Source organism: Diceros bicornis, chromosome 5, assembly GCF_020826845.1.
Source record: "Diceros bicornis minor isolate mBicDic1 chromosome 5, mDicBic1.mat.cur, whole genome shotgun sequence".
In the NCBI taxonomy this organism is placed as follows: domain Eukaryota; kingdom Metazoa; phylum Chordata; class Mammalia; order Perissodactyla; family Rhinocerotidae; genus Diceros; species Diceros bicornis.
In genome coordinates, this window is record NC_080744.1 from 73,297,575 (window position 1) to 73,315,201 (window position 17,627).

Genomic DNA, 17,627 nt, shown 5'->3' on the forward strand with positions numbered 1-17,627 from the left:
TTAATGAATCTGATACCTGTTATCATATTAGGAACATTAGCAGGGTTGGGAAGACTGCACAGAGGGCATTGGTGAACAGCAGTTTAGCACAGATTTACTGTGTGTAGTCTGGAATCAGAGAACTGTGTTCAAGTTCTGTCTTGGCCACTTACAAGATCTGTGCCTCTCTATGCCTTGATTTCCTCATCTATCAATCGAAGGAATGGCGACCACACCTGAGGGATGCTTGAGGATTAAATAAGATGATATGTGCATGGAGTCACTGTAGAACTTGGTCCACTGCAGGGCTAATAATGCTGGTTAGATGGTTATGGTCCCAGCCATTGTGTGAGGTTCTACACGACTTTATCTCATTTAAGATTCAAAGCAGCAGGGGGCCGCAGCTGAGGAGAAGGAGGGCCAGTTAGTTGGTCATATGGCTGGAAACAAAGACATAGCAATGGGCTCAAACTCAAGGTTTTGTGGTTTCCAAAGTTCACTTTGGTTACCTTTTGAACATCCGATACTCTTTACAGTTTGCTGAAAAAGTGCTTTGGATTTTGCACGTCAGTCACAGTGTGGGTAGCTCCTCTGGGCTTCCATGGATGTGATGTCAATGTCCTTTTCCTCCACAGATTCCCGTGCTCCTGAACCTCAGCCAAGACCCCGAGGTCAGCCTTCCTGCGCCACCGCTCATGTATGCCCTGGCCCTCGGCGCCTGCCTGGGAGGTAAGGGGGTGCTGATGCATGGAGGTGAGGGGCCACTGACACTGTGGTGAGCCTGAAGTGATGGTTAGTGTGTGCCAAATTGAAAGTAAATTAGGAGAGTCCAGATGATCTCCTGAGTGGAAACCCATCTTCAGCTTTGACTGGGGCAATTCTAGAGCTACTCAGTTCCTCTGTGAAGACTGTCACTTCCCATTCCCTGCAGAACTGCCCCTGACGTTGTAAGCCCATGGCCTAAGGACCATCGTCACTGACATTTCAGAGTTAACGTGCCCACGCTGCACCATGCAGATGCAGCTCTAGATGCAGTGTCTAGAAACAGACTTGAATCAGAGGCCAGCCTCAGCTGGCTCTCTTTTTCATTTGCTCCTTAAGAGGGAGGAGTAATGAAGTGACGAATGGGTGAGCTAAGAAGTAGAGACTCTAACCTAAGAGTAAGAAGAAAGATTAAGGATTTTGGGGGGGAAGGGGGTGTTGTCCTTTGGAGAAATTGTAAGGTGAATCAGGGAAAGGGTCAGGAGAGACTAACCTCTGGTGAGCACACAGGACTTTGGATGTGATTGTCTTTGGAGGGAGCTGTGTTAGAGTCTGTCTCACGTTTGAGAGGCCTCACCACCTCTGGGAACACAAGAGGATTTTGAAGATCTTAGATACCCACACCAGATGCATTTAAGTTTTTATTCTTACATCCAAGCATGCTTAGATAATCCAGCTTGCTTTGTTCTTTAGTTGATCTGACTATTAAATCCAATAACTTTCTGTTTAGTTTATCTCTTTATTTGTAAAGGGGGATTAATGTCATTCAGTGAAGTTGCTATGATTTCTGGAGACAACTAATTCACCTAATTCAGTGACTGAGGCCTCAAGTTCTTACTCGAGAGTGCAGACTGGAGGGAAAGTCAGGGAGGGCTCTCAGAGAGGGAGGTTTGAGCTGGGTTTCAAAGGGCGAGAAGCCTCCTGGGCTAGTTCTGATTCCCCCAGAACATGTGGAATGAATGTGGAGGGGGTTGTCAAGGACAGACGCTAACATGGACCATTTATATGGCTGATAACCTAAAATATGATTCAACACTTGTTGACTGAGCCCCTTTTAGAAGCAGGGATACAGCCGTAATGAACAATAAAGGTGTTAAGCCTCGGGATCTTTGTAACCTCGTAGCTCTGGTCATTGAATGGTGTTTGTCTGTGGTATGCCCAGTTGTACTGGGTGCTGACTCTACACTTATTCTGTTAGGGACCCTCTCTCATTGACTCTGTTTGGCTTTTTGTTGTTGTTGAGGAAGATTGTCTGTGAGCTAACATCTGTGCCCATCTTCCTCTATTTTGTATGTGGGACACCGCCACAGCTTGGCTTAAAGAGTGGAGTGTAGGTCTGTGCCTGGGATCTGAACCCATGAACCCCGGGCCGTCAAAGCAGAACGTGGGAACTTAACCACTATGCCACTGGGCTGGCCCCTCAGTTTGACATCTTTAAAAAAATTGTGGCAAAATACACATAGCATAAAATTTATGATTTTAACCATTTTTAAGTGTACAGTTCAGTGGCATTAAGTGCATTCACATTGTTGTGCAACCATCAGCACTATCTATCTCCAGAACTTTTTCATTTTCCCAAACAGAGACTCCATACCTGTTAAACCATAACTTCCCATTCCCCCAGTGTTTGGCATTTTAAAGACCACTTTAAATACAAATTTTCAGTTGGTTTTTGAAATGTCATTTATTATATAAATTGAGTGTGATTCACTAGTTAGTCTGAAACAAAGATATCTTTCCTGGTTTGATCCTAATACCTTTTGGTTGCTCTTTTTACTAAGAGCTAAGAAAAATTTAAATAAGTCTTAAGAGAAATCTACCTTAGCCTGGGTTTCCTAGCAGGCCAGGAAGTTTGCATGCTAAAGCTTTATTGGGAGGTGCAATCTTAGGGCAGGAAGACTGAGGGAGGAAGTGAGGTGAGGCAGTGAAGGAGAGAAAGCAAATACATGGTACTTTACCAAGTATAGAACCTTTAACAGGTTCAAAAGAAAACAAAGCCGGTTTTTAGTTAGGTGGGGCAATTTATAGAGAGATCCTGTGGAACCATTGTGCCTCGGAAGGGAAGGAGGAAGGCAGAGATTTATCTGTTAGTTCCATGCTGTCTCTTGTTGCTCGTTGGTCAAAGTTTGCTTCAGGGGACTTCTGAATCCAGTTAGGAAGTATAGATTGCAGGAGACCATTGCTCTCTATACAACAGAGAACAAACAAAGCAAACAACATGAGCTACAAAGTCACAGTTTTAAAAAACCCATCAGAATGCTGAAGATGCAAAGAAACAAAATGAAGTAAATTCCAGAAAGTGATAAGCCCTCCTTAGGGGAGAGGAGAAAATGGCTGCTGTCATCTCTGGCTAGGAGTCAGGCAAGAAAGTTGAGTGAAATCTCTCAGTGCCTTCAGTGAGTGTGTGATGAAGCTGGGGATGCTGCAGAAGCAGTGAGAGAAAAGCTTCGAAGACGTGCTAGAACTTCGCAGACTGCATTGCAGTGAGGGCAGGGCAGAAAGCCACCTTTTGAAGGGCAGATAGCCAGGACAGAACTTCAGAACATAGAGAATCCTCAGCAATCAGCAGACTGTACAGTGATAAAGCTCTCGTGGTTTAGAAAACTGATGAATTAATTATACAGCGCAGAAACCCCAGAATCTCCCTCTGTTCATATCCCTATTTCAGAGAAACTCCTGATCCCACTCTCAAAGCATTTTCAGCTTGTAGCAAATTAAATGCAACTCAGGATGCAACAAAGCTAGGTCCAGGTCAGCAACAGATTAGATTGGCTCCAGGCCCTGCAATGACAGCCTGGCACAAACGGAGATGTCCTTTTCAGGGTGTGTGTGTGTGCATAAATATTATTAATTCAGTCTCTACAGTTCTTTAAATAAAATGTCCAGCATACCGTTACCTTGATAGAGAGCATCTACAAAAAACCTACAGCCAACATCATACTTATTGTTGAAAGACTGAATGCCCCCTAAGATTGGGAATAAGGCAAGGATGTCTGCTTTCACCTCTCTTATTTAACATAGTGCTGGAAGTCCTAGCCAGTTCAATAAGGCAAGAAAGGGAAATAAAAGCTACGCAGATTAGAGGGAAAGAGAACTGTCTCTACTGCAGATGACATGATTGTCTGTGTAGATTCCAAGGAATCTATTTTAAAAAAAGCCCCGAGAAAACCCTAGAACTAATATATAAGTTCAGCAAGGTCACAGGATACAAGATAAACATACCAAAATCAATTTTAGCCATGAACATGTGGATACTACAATCAAATATACAATACTATTTATAATTACTCAACAAATTAAATACTGAAGCTGAAAATTACAAAACGCTGATAAAAGAAATCAAAGAAAATCCAAATAAATGGGAAGACATACTGTGTTCATGGACTGGAAGACTCAATATAGTAAAGATGTTGGTTGTCCCCAAATTAATGTTTAGATTTAATATAATTCCTATCAAAATCTCAGTGAGATTTTTTTGTATATATATTCAAGATTATTCTGAAATTTATGTGTAAAGGAGGATATGTACGTGACAAATAAGCACATGAAAGAATGTTCAACGTTATTAGTCATTGGAGAAATGCAAATTAAAACCATGATAAGATATCATCACACACCTATAAGAATGGCTAAAATAAAAACATAGTGACAGCATTAAATTTTGATGAGGTCGAGAGGAAAGTAGATCACTCATACATTTTTGTTGGGGCTGTAAAATGGTACCGTTACTCTGGAGAACAGTTTGACAATGTCTTAAAAAACTAAACCCACAACTACCATAAAACCAAGCAATTGCACTACTGAGCATTTATTCTAAAGAAATGAAAATTTATGTTCATCAAAACACCTGTACACAAATGTTTATGGAAGCTTTATTTGTAATAGCCAAAAAGTAGAAACAAACCAGCTATCCTTCAACAGTAAATGATTAAGCAAACTGGGGTATGTCCCTACCATGGAGTGCTATTCAGTAATAAAAGAAATGAACTATGAATACCCATGACAACCTTGATGAATCTTCAGAGAATTATGTGGAGTGAAAAAGTCAGTCCCAAAAGGTTACATGCTGCATGATTCCATTTATATAATGTTGTTGAAATGAGAAAGTTATAGAAATGTAGCATAGATTGGTGGTTGGAGGGGGTTAAGTATGGGGTAGAGTGAAAGGTAGTTGGTATGGCTATAAAAGGGCAACAGAAGGGATCATTTTGGTGATGAAAATGTTCTATAGCTTGACTGTATCAATGTCAATATCCTGATTGTGACACTGTACTAGGGTTTTGAATTATACCAGGGTTGTGAATTATATTACCATTGAGGGGAACTGGTAAATGGTACATGGGATCACTCGATATTATTCCTTACAACTGCATGTGAATGTTCAATTACCTCAAAATAAAAGTTCAATTAAAATAATTAAAAAAGGAAAAGCTACAGGGAAAAAATGTTCTCATTGACTAATCTATAACTACTAAACTAAATAAATATAGATAGATAGATGGGCTGACTGAAAAATAAATTCAAGGAAATATCCCAGAATCTAGAGGCAAAAGTCAAGAAGAAATTGCAGGAGAAAAGTAACAGACATAAAAGGTCAATATGGGAAAGCCAATGTTCAACTACTAGAAAAATCTCAGGAAGGACAGAATGAAGTGGAAGGGAGGAATTTATCCAAGAAATAATAGAAGTGAATTATTTAGAGTAGAAGCAGCACATGAGTGGATACATACCTAATGCCATCTTGGTGAAATTTTAGAACTCCAAGGAGGCTTAGAAACTTGCTCAGTGTCATACGACTAATAAACCCCAGAGCTGGGAATTGAATTCCAGCAGTCTAGCTCCAGAGTTTCTTCTTCTAAACTCTCTATGTTGAAAACAGGTAATCAGAAATGCCAAGTTCAGCAAAAAATGGTACAAAAATGTTAGTGTCCAAATTGGAAGCAAATTAAAATGAGATATGCTCTTAAGCAGATGATAGAACATAAGAAATGAGACTTGATTGGACCTTGGTCCTGGTGCACGTCTTGGCCCTGCAGGGGTGGCGTTTACATGGTCAGGGTAGTATAAATGTTGCTGACTGGTTTTCCCAGTTGGAGGGTCCCTGTGCCCAACCCTGGAAGCCTCAGTTGCTCATAGAACACATTATAGTTGTTAATTTCCTTGACAATCAAGCTCCTCTATTTTATTTGTTGCCATATCCATGTATTGGTTGGATAAAAATAAACTTTAAAAATAATGTAAATATCTACTGGTAGAACATAGAGAACAAATAAAAATGAAGACTGCTTTAGGTCTAAGCACATGTGGCATCTTTGCCAAAGTTACCCTAGAGACTGTGGACAATCCAGGAAGCATGTGGCTGCATTAAAACCTGTTGCTTCCCTTTGCTCATATTCATATCTTGAGTGGCAGGTGGTTCTTCCACTTACCAAAGGGAATGCCAGTGCATAGAGTTAATTTTTGTGTTCCCTGTCAAGTGGGAAATTATCACTGGTCTGAGAGCAGAGCGTATTTGATCCAACTTGGACTGGCTGACACAGGACATTAGATTGGAGATTCTTTATAAACTGATAAAATGTCCATCAAAAACAAGGCAGAGAATAGTTTTGAAAAGTGTTCTTGTTCTGTCTCTAGATCCATATATCATCTTTCCACATAGGATTACCCAGACACGCCAAGACAGGCAACAGTTGTTCATGTGCATATTTGCTCCTCTGTTAATGGAAACTGGAAAGGAGGCTTGAACCAGAGTGGTGACACCTAGGACCCCTTTCTCCCCACTATGTGGGACCAATGCCAGGTGTAGGGTGCCATCAGAAGCCTGCTAGCATCTTATTAAATTGCTGCAACAACCATTGATATCTGAATAGTGCTCTCACATTCTTAATCTTATGTGAACCCCACAACTATCCTGTGAGATGCTCAGGGAAGGTGGCAACAGTCCTCATTTAATTCAGATGTAGCTGATTCCCTTACATCTCTTCCCTGCTGATGATGAGGCAGGGCCAGGCAGGTGGATTTCCTGCCCCTTGCCAAAGCCAAAGCCATTTGGAGTCAAAGAGACATGAGGGAGTATCTTCTGTGGGGGAGGGAGGGGCTTCTGGTAATGATTTCCCTGATCCTGAGAACAAACTTTAGGAGAGAGAGTGGTCCTGCTTCTTTCTCTGGATACTCTTCACTGTTGTGTGGTAATGAGATGCCTGGAGCCTATTCCAGCCTGAGTGTGAGGCCAAGTCTGCGTGCTGTTGGTGGCAGAGCACATAGATGGAGCTAACTGGTCCTGGATGATGCCACTGAGTCCTGACCTGCTCTACCTTGGACTGTCTGTCACAGGAGATATACTCTCTGTATTGCCAACACCATCTTATTTTGCATCTTCCTTTTCTTCCAACCAAAAACATCTTAATATGACAGAAATGGTCAGTGATCACTTATGGTTACAGAGCTTAGCAGATTTGAGACTTTGATTGAGATCTTCAGAATCCGAACCTAGCATTCTTTCCACTATACCTGCTGACATACTCTGTTTCCGGTATTTTTGTGCAGGATCTGCTGGTTGGCTGACCCAACACCGTTCCTACTCTCTTCTCTTTGCTTCCCTCTACCGTAATACGCCCACTGGTTGCTCATCTGCTCTGCTTGTCTCACTTTGCTGACCAATAAGAAACAAGGGAAACGTGTTTGGCAGCCTCTTGACGTAGCTTTTGCCATCCTGATAAAAACGTATTGGTACCAGTTCTCGTCTGTGCCTCCTGCCTTAGATGTGGCCAGGAAACCATCTGTGATGGGAGGGAGAGGCCAAGAGAATTGTGGAGACCTGTCTCTGACATTACCCATCAGACCTCTGCCTCCAAGCTTCTTGTTACGTGGGAGGAGATGATTTTCCTGTGTGTGTAAGCTACTGTTAGTCAGGTTTCTGTAGCTGAGAGCATTCTTAAAGAAACAGGGCTCAGTCAGACTTAAACAGTTAATGTTCTACCTCCCAGGTTATGAGGCCTTCAGGAGGGGAATGACTTCATGCAAAAGGATGACTGAACAGTGGGTCTAGGGGAGGGAGGTCAGGCTGTGAGGACCTGTTCCAGTGCAGAGAGGGCTTTGGGGAATAGCATTCCCCATAGTGTCATACATACTACATTCCTGAGAAGGTGGATAGAAGTCAAAAAGCTGAGGAACCGCCTTACGTGAGGGAAGTCAGCCCAGCCATTGCTCGTGTCTCTGCCTCCTCTACTCTCCAAGGAAAGAATTCGAGTCACAGGGCTCCTCGCTTTACCCCCCTGATCCCACCCAGCCCTCCTCATCGTGCAGCCAGGAGATTAAGCTGCTACCCCTTCCCTCAGATCCTTGAAAGTCTCCCCATTCCGTTCCCTGACTCCAGAAGTGCTCAGGAACACATTAACCCACCGAGCCAGTTCACCCTGCCAACGTGAAACGGGAAATGGAAAGAGCCTCTGGTTTTCTGGCAAGTGGTCCATAGCGGATGAGGAATTCATACCAACTGCAGCATGACGAGACGCTTCATCCAGGCTGTGCCTGCCTGCCATGTTAACTGAAAAGAGCAGTATTTTTCGATCATTAATCCCTCACAGGAGAGATAAAAAGCGTTGCCTTTTATTTTTAGAGCTTGCACAGATTGCTGCGTGTGACCCTGGATCAGGAGTGAAGCTCTGTGTCATCCAGAAGCACAGCTCTCCATGTTAAGTCCTGGAGTAGCAGTGTTTGGGTGGGGCAGGGCAGACTCTGCCCAGGCACTGAGGTACGTGCTCTGCGATGGAGACCAGCAGGGCAGGGCCCTCTGAGGAACAAGGGCTTCCCTGTGGGAACAGACTTGTCAGACCCTGGGAAATAATCGCCGGACAGAATGGCTTGGCAAGAGCGTGGAATCTCATGGGCAGGTCTACTCACCCACAGTGGGAGCCAGCTGGCTGGCAAGGTGGTGGGATGGACACATCGGTGAGAAAGTGCCCAAAGGAGGCTGGCTGGGGCCAGCACTGCCATGGAATTTGTACCACCTGTTTGGGACCCTTCAGATGCTCTTCTTGGTTGTCTACAGAAAGGCCTTAGGCTTACGTTTTGCAGCCTGAGTCCTGCCCTGTCTGATCTTCCTCTGGAGTCAGAACATCTGGTTCGAGTCCTAGGCCTACCACTTCACAGCCCTGAAAACTCATCATGTTGTGCAGTTTCTCCGTGCCTTAGTTGCCTCAGGGAGACACTGGGGACCCCAAGGGTTGTGGTGAGGATGTGAAGACTAAAGGCATGCCAAGCCCTTAGAATGCTTCTAGCTCCGAGGAGACACTCAGCAGACATCTGGTCTTTTCCTTCAACTCCTTCTCCAGCAGAACTCCCCCCACACCCAGGCCTGCGTGTGCCTGCATGCCCTATTGAAACTAATTGTCCCGTCTCTTTCTCCTTGGAGCTTCCTAAGTCCCCAGTCATCTGCCACTTCCTCAGGGAAGCCCCCTGCCTGGCCAGGGCCCCGTGACCCCGGGCCTCTGAGCATTTTCTTTCTGCCTCTCTGATCTCATGCCTGCTGTGCAACTCCCACGTGATGTCTCTGTTCTGTCTCTCCAAAAACAGGCTCCCCGTGAGCCCCTGGAAAATATGAGCTGATGTTCATGGAGAGGGGCCTGCTGGGTAGAAGTGAGAGCACGCCTAGTGTGGAGACATTAGCAAGAAGCTAATGGAAATCTGGGGAGGGGGCGGAGGCAGATCTCAGAATCAAGATGGAAATCCAGACTCAGTTGGCAAATTTAGAGGATTTATTATGTCACAGTTCTTGCCTTCCAGGTAAAGGTGGCTCAGCTGGGTCCCCGCTTAGAGTCTCATGAGGCCAAGATCAAGGTGTCCTCAGGCTGTGCTCCCTTCTGGCGGCTCTGGGGTTGGGTCTGCTTCCAAGCTCACTCAGGTTGTTGGCAGAACAACTCAGGTTGTTCCTTGCAGCTGTAAGACTGGGCCCCTGTTCCCTAGCTGGCTGTCAGCTGGGGCTGCCCGTAGCTCATAGAAGCCTCTCTGGTCCTTGCACGTGGGCCTAAATCTCAAAGCCAGCAACAGTGTATGGAATCCTGCTCATGGTGGGAATCCCCAGATCTCTCTGATACACCCGCTTCTCTCCAACTCCCTCTATATCTCTGACTCCCCCCATCCCTTCGACTCCCTGGGATCTCTTTGACTCTCTCTGGGATCCCTCTGATCCCCCACCCTGGGATCCCTCCAACTACCCCCTGGAGTCTCACCTATGCCCCAATCTCTGCGACAACCCCTGGAATCTCTGCTACTCTCCCTCTGGGGATTCTCTTCTGCTTCCAGCTGGAGAAAGTTCTATGCTTTTAACGGTTCATGTGACTCAATTGGGCCCACACAGATAATCCAGGGTAATCCTCCTATTTCAGGGTCCATAACCTGAATTACATCTGCAAAGTCTCCTTTGCCATACAGGGTAACAGAGTGACATAATCACAGGTCCCGTGGACTAAGATGTGGGCTTCTTTGCAATGGAGGAGCATCATTCTACCACCTGGAATAAGCCAGCATCACCTATAGCCTGGGCTGTCTCCTAGCCAAGCTCCCTGCTTTCTCTATCGCTGCCCTAAAGTCTGTCCTGCACACAGCAGCCTGGGTGTCAGTCTGTCATGCCTTTCCCCCCACTGTGGGGAAGCTGTCCCTCTCCTTTGGTGATGGGCCCACCCCTCGCTCACCTCCCACCTCCTGTCACCCTTCCTGATACTCTGGGTGGGGCCATGCGCTCTGAAGTGCACTGAGAAACAAGGGGATTGTTATAAGAATGGGACATCAGAAACACAGGGACCGCAAGCAGAGCGGGGCCGACCTTAGGCAGGCAGGGCCTGCATAGAACTTGGGCTCAGCAGGCTGTGGGCAATGGAGGTTTTTATTGAGCTCTTGAGATCTAAAGTCTTATATTGTTGATACATCAAACATGTCCCATCCTTAGAGCAAGCATGTAAATGGACAACATGGCATGTTGTTTCAATGGTTTTCACTGAAAAAACCCCCCGTCTAAGTCTTATATGGAGGAAAGGCGGAGAGAGTGAGATGATGCTCCAGCTTGTGGTCTTCACGAGCCTTTGTGTGGGTGACCCTGGCTGCAGACCTGATGGCCTTGGCTGCCTGTATGTTTCAGGGAGAGGTGAGGACTGAGTAGAAGGAGGGGAACGTGTGTTCAGCTGAGTGTCATTAGCACTTACATCTCACCTGCAAGGGCCTCTCCTAGGGAACAGTGCAGGTGCTGTGGGCCTCCCCGAGTAGAGAAAACTGGCAGGTAACTTTGCTCTGAGGTTATTTATTCCACAGTTTTCTCCATGCTCTGCATTCCAGAGGACACAGAGATAACATAGTGCTAGGTTCTCTGAAAAGGCAACATCAAGGGGCTTGATTATGCCACCAGACTCCATCTTTGGTCCTCTTGCTCCTGCTCTGCTGTTACTAATGTTGTTCAGTCTCAGAAAGGCCGCTCCCTCATGCTGACATGCCATAGCCAGCTCCAGATTTGTGTGTCACAGTTCACCAGTCCTTAGGAGACAGAGAGAGTCTTGGTTTATGCAGACATGACACGTCAGAATTGAGCTAAACTACCTGAGCCTGGGTCGTGTGTCCATCCCTGAACACTGACCTCTGCGGTTGGCAATAGAAGATGCTGATGGGCTTCACTAAGCAAATTCACCCTTCCCTGAACCAGTCACTGTGTTGGGGGCCGGCTTGGGCCACATCCCTCACCACGCACGAGGCCTCACTCATACATACGTATGTGCACATTATGTCTCCCCTGCAAATCATGTGTGCTGTCAAAAAAGGCTCACCCAGAGAGGCATTTCATTAATCCAGTTGTTGCATCCATCCTTCCATCCACAGAAAGGGTTTCCTGCCTGGAGTCCTGAGGAAAGTGGTGCTCATCTGAGATTCAGTTCCACTACTCAGAACATGCATGTCCTCTCCAATGGTTGTTGGCCCTACTTGCATTTTCCTCTAAAAGATATGTGGCGCCGTGTCCCACAGGGATTTGCCAATTCTCCTTACCATTTGCTTTTCTCTATCACATACAACAGCCCTAGTAGTCCTGTCTGTAAATGAATTACTGTATTTACAAGCAGTGAATTTATTTTCTGGATGCCAGTGTTTTTTGTTTTTTTCCTACAGATATTTGCAAAGCAATCACTTTGATAGTGCCTGTAAAGTAATCACCAAATCAAGAGCCCGTGAGATGATCCGAATATTACAGAACAAAAGAGAACAGAAGCCTACACTAAGATAAACTGAGATTTTATTTTACTTTTTAAATTTTGTTTCCAGGTAATGGAACACTGATTGGAGCCTCAGCAAATGTCGTTTGTGCAGGAATTGCAGAGCAGCATGGATATGGATTCTCTTTCATGGAATTTTTCAGGTACTTTAAAAACTCATTTTAGGGAGCTGGCGCTGTGGCTTAGTGGTTAAGTGCACGCACTCTGCTACTGGTGCTCCGCTACTGGTGGCCCGGGTTCGGATCCTGGGCGCGCACCGACGCACCGCTTGTCCGGCCATGCTGAGGCGGCGTCCCACATATGGCAACTAGAAGGATGTACAGCTATGACATACAACTATCTACTGGGGCTTTGGGGAGGAAAAGGGAATAAAAGGAGGAGGACTGGCAATAGATGTTAGCTCAGGGCCGGTCTTCCTCAGCAAAAAGAGGAGGATTGGCATGGATGTTAGCTCAGGGCTGATCTTCCTCACAAGAGAAAAAAAAAAAAAACCTCATTTTAATTCTGTTTAAATAGTCCCTAAGCTTACTTACTTAAAAAAAAAAAAAAAAAAAAAAGAGCAACACATAGTGTTAAGCACTAGGATATGCATGTTTTTAGCAATTAGAGAGACTTTGGTGTGGGTGAAGTTAGCTCAGGAAAAAAACACATTAAAAATTTATTGCTGGGATTAACTTCGTAACACAGAGGATGTTTCAGACATTCTGCATAATTCAGATCGAGTCTAGGGGTCACGAAATGGTTGTGAGCTTGCTGGGTATTCTATGTTGCTGTTCTCTTGAAAATTCCAGTGGGGCTTGCGTCTTGACTGTTCCCGATGAGGGTCCATGACGAGAGTCTGACATCCTCCTACCAATTGCCCAGCGAACAAAGGGCCCAGGGATATTACAGACTGGGGGCAGCCTGGGAGTGGGCATTCTATGTGTGGGCATCTCTCAGGAGGACAGCACAGAGGTGACGCCCAGGGTAGGGGAGCACAGCTGATGCCTAGGCTCCCCAAGGTGTCCTGCTCCTGCAAAGGAGAACTTGCTCCAAGGGAGTTGGGCCCACTCTGGGGTCCTGACTACCTACATGCCTACTTGTATATGGCGCCACTGCACACCGCAGCAGGCGAGTGGACAGAATAGAGGTGTGTTCTGTACTCTGTCCTGTAAAATGGTGCTGCCAAAAAGAACTTTCATTTGGTGCTGAACAAGATTTCTGTTGAAGTGCTTGGACTGTAAGTTCAGAGCTGGGTATATGCTTAGCTGTGGTTCTCGGAACCAGCCTCACTAAAGCTTTTAACAGCAGCTCTGGCTGAGTGGCAGAACGACCTGAAGCCTGTAGAGGCAGCGGGCCCTGCCGCGGGCCCTGTACCTCTGCAGGGCACTGCTTGCCTGGGCTGGACTTGGGGACAGAACCTTGGCTGTCATACCTAGGCGAAGACCAACGTCAGTCTCTGTGTATAATAGAACATTGACTTTTGCAGACTTACTATACTGGCCATGTCTGTTCATGAACAACTAGTGATACTTGGCAGTTTTGCTGAGACGTTAATTTGAATAACAGTCCTGGGAGACGTGGGTGTAGGAAGGAGGCACTTGGCTGGAGAGCAGGCTGCAGGGACACTGACCATGCATCTCTCAGTAGGCTTCTGGGCACGTTGCTGGCCTGCTGCTAAGGGATAGGATCCGAAGCTGAACCAGCTTCTTCCTGTTTAGGCTCTCATCTGCCTCTGCTGAGTATAAAAGAAATAAAACTGTCCCTTAAACAAGATTCTCAATGAGAACAGGATTCATTACAGCAAATGTATCATCGGCCCTAGCAGAATGACACATCTTACACTGCCATCATCTCGTCTTCGCTCCAGAGTCAGTGAGGGTCCAGACCCAGAGTACGGCCAACAAAGGGGGTTCAGAGACGAGTGCTCTGCGCAGGGTGGCAACAGGAGATACAGACTTTTGCCCAACAATTCCAGGGCTCCCTCATTTGGAATAGGTGCCCAGTTTCTGCAGAGCTGGAAGACTGTCATTCAAATGCCCCAGTCTCCTCTTCTGTCGTTGGCCAAGCATGCGATACACGGGCTCTCTACCTGCTGGTGACCAGAGGCTGGTCTCCAGATAGTAGGGATTCTCATGGCCATTTAGCAACTCTGGTTGGTCTCTTTGAAATAAGAACCAGGATGTCTGTCCGACTAGATGGGTTGGTGTCCATGTCTGGTGTCCAGTGTCTGGACATGCACATGTGCCCGGGGTTCAGCTCCATGGGTGATGCATGTGCACACTGAACTTTTCAAGTAGGCCTTGTACTTCTATGCAATACGTGCAGCTGTGTGCAAAGTTATGGTGGTGAAAGCTGGGATAATATTCAGTAACTTGGTGGCCATAGAAGGCATGGGGCAAGATTGCCAGTTGTCTCCTCCAAAAGCTCGTTTGGTGGTGGCCTTATGAATCACATCAATCTTCTTGGATGGAGAAAAAATGTCTCTATAGTTAGTGGTCAAGAGCCATGTCTCATTTCTGTCTGGTTCCGGTTTTTCTTCCAGCTCTGACCATTCTTCTTGCCAGGTCCTTGCTGCTTGGCAGTCAGAGCAGTTTTCTCATAAAAAATGGTCGTCTAATTGTTGTAGGGCCCTTATTTGCATGAAGTTCTTACTTTGTGATTGCAAATGTACTAAATTGACATTTACCTACCTCATATAAAAATTAATTTCATGAGGGGCTGGCCCGGTGGCGCAAGCGGTTGGGTGCGCGCGCTCCGCTGTGGCGGCCCGGGGTTCGCTGGTTCGGATCCCGGGCGCGCACCGACGCACTGCTTTGGCAAGCCATGCTGTGGCGGCGTCCCATATAAAGTGGAGGAGGATGGGCACGGATGTTAGCCCAGGGCCGTCTTCCTTGGCAAAAAAAGAGGAGGATTGGCGGATGTTAGCACAGGGCTGATCTCCTCACAAAAAAAAAAAAAAAAAATTAATTTCATGAAAGGTGGCTTCCTGTGATACACAGTGCAAAATGTTGACTTTCTACTTGATTTTTTAAAATTACTATTTTTCTGACTATATAAATATGTATTTAAAGGAAAATATGTAAAATGATAAAATATAAAAGTAACTCATAATTTTGGTACCCAGAAATGACCACTGATCATAATTTGGTGTGTTTTCTTACATTTTCTCACACTATCATATGATATATATGTATTTGTTAGCAAAAACTTTTAATCACACTGTGTCCTAACTTTTATTTTTCATAATATGTTGTGAGCATTTTACTAGTCCATTAATTATTCTTCCAAAATAGAGTATATTTATACATACAATGTATGGATACGTCACTATTTTACCTCGGTTGATCATTTCTGTTGCTTCCTATTCTTTGTTATCATAATCAGTGCTGTGTTGACTATCTTTACAGATAAAACTTTGTTTCATTCTTGATAATTGAAGATAAATTTCCTGACATACAATTGATGGCTAAGTGAACGATGTTTTAAGAACCTAGATACATGTCAACAAGCTGACCTCCAGAAATGTTACTCTGACACTCACTTCATTGATCCTCACCAACACTTATTACTGACATTCTAAATACTCATGGTTCATCTGGCATGCTAACATTAGATTCATGTTTTATTTTAATTAATTCCAATGAGATTAAACTCTTTTATATAAGTATTGGATATTTGCATTTCTTATTTTGTAACCTTTCTATTCACATCCTTTGTCTATGTCTTTCTTTTGAGAGATTTGATTTTTTCCTATTTTTTGGAAGCTGACTTTACATTTAAAGGAATCAGTTCTGATATGTATGTTGTGACTATTTTTTTTTAGTTTATTTTAAATTTTACAAGGGTCTTTTGTACATTATGTAGTCAAAGCTATAAATCATACTGAATGTGACCTTACTTTTGTTTTCAAGTTTAGGAATGTCTTTTCTATCCCCCAAACAGATTAACTTCACCTCTATTTTGTTTCCAGATTTTTTTCTAGTTTTAATTAAAAAAAATTTTTTTAATAATTTTATTTATTTGTTTTTCCCCCAAAGCCCCAGTAGATAGTTGTATGTCATAGCTGCACATCCTTCTAGTTGCTGTATGTGGGACGCGGCCTCAGCATGGCTGGAGAAGCAGTGCATCGGTGCGTGCCCGGGATCCGAACCCAGGCCGCCAGTAGCAGAGTGCACGCACTTAACCGCTAAGCCACGGGGCCGGTCCTAATTTAAAATTTTTAAACTTTTTCTTTCAAGATAATTGTAGATTCACATGCAGTTGTAAGAAATAATACAGAGAGATCTCATGTATCCTTTACCCAGATACTCCCAAGAGTAAATTCTTGACAAAACTGTAGCACTACATCACCACCAGGATACTGGCATTCATACCAGTCAAAATATGGAAGAATCCCATCACCACCAGGATCTTTCATGTTGCCCTTTTATAGCCACACCACTTCCCTCCCACCTCCACCCCTCTTTAAAGCCTGCAGCTACTAATCTCTTTTCCGTATCTAAAATTTCGTCATTTCAAAAATATTATGTAAATGGACTCATGCATTATGTGACCTTTTTGGACTGCCTTTTTTCACTCACTATAATTGCCTAGCAATTCATCCAAGTTATTTCATATATGAGCATTTTGCTACTTGTTATTGCATTCCATGGTATGTACCGTAGTTGGTATCATGTGCCACATGGATGTATCACAGTTTCTTTAGTAATTTATCCACTGAAGAATATCTAGGGTATTTCCAGTTTGGGGCTATTATGAATAAAGCTACTATGGCATTCATGTTCACGTTTTGAACACAGGTTTTCATTTCTCTGAGATAAATGCCCAGGAGTGAGATTACTGAGTCATATGGTAAGTGTATAGTTAGTTTTTAAAGAATTGTCAAACTAATTTATTTTCCAGAGTGGCTGTATTGTTTTGTATTCCCACAAGCAATGTATGAGAGATCTGGTTTCTCTCTGCATCCTCTCCAGCATTTAGGATTGTCACAATTTTTAATTTCAGTCATTCTTATAGGTGTGTAGTGATATATCATTGGAGTTTTAATGTGAATTTCCCTAATGGCTAATAGCTAATGGCTAATGGTTCCCTATGTTGAACATCTTTTCGTATCGTTATTTGCCATCTGTATGTCCTTTTCAGTGAAGTGACTATCTTTTAGGTGTGTCTCTTATATACAGTATCTTGTTGGGGCTTGCTTTGTGAATCAAAATAAAAAATATTTTTTCTTTTAATAGGTGAGTTTAGCCCATTCACATTTATTGATATGACTCACACATTTGCCATATGATTAAATTACATTGCTATGTATATTATGTTTTAGTTGCTATGTTTCTCTATTTTTGCTTTTTTATTGTCTAAAATTTCTCTTTGTAATTAAAAATGTTATATTTTTGTTCTAGTGACTACCTTTTTTCTCATACCTTATCGAATGCCTTTAGTCCTCTGTTTTCTTATTTAATTTTGAATATCTGGTTTGTCTATCTTTATGGGTATCCTTTGACTTCTATGTATTGCCTATGTAACAATCGATACATTTATTCTACTTTCTTCTTTCCTTCTTATTTCTTCACCTATTTACTAATGGAATTATTTCTACTTTCAAAGCATATAACATTTATATATTATTCTTCTGCCATCATCTTCATGTTT

At 43.9% G+C, this 17,627-nt stretch overlaps 1 protein-coding gene across 2 annotated transcripts in view; it reads left to right on the forward strand.

Moving 5' to 3' along the window:
- The window catches only part of OCA2 (OCA2 melanosomal transmembrane protein), a 341,967-nt gene that overhangs the window by 233,122 nt on the left and 91,218 nt on the right, over nucleotides 1-17,627 (forward strand). For both annotated transcript variants that reach the window (XM_058542240.1, XM_058542242.1), the window contains 2 exons: nucleotides 615-708; nucleotides 12,043-12,136. In XM_058542240.1, the coding sequence (XP_058398223.1) occupies nucleotides 615-708; nucleotides 12,043-12,136 (188 nt within the window). The remainder of the gene's footprint in view (nucleotides 1-614; nucleotides 709-12,042; nucleotides 12,137-17,627) is intronic.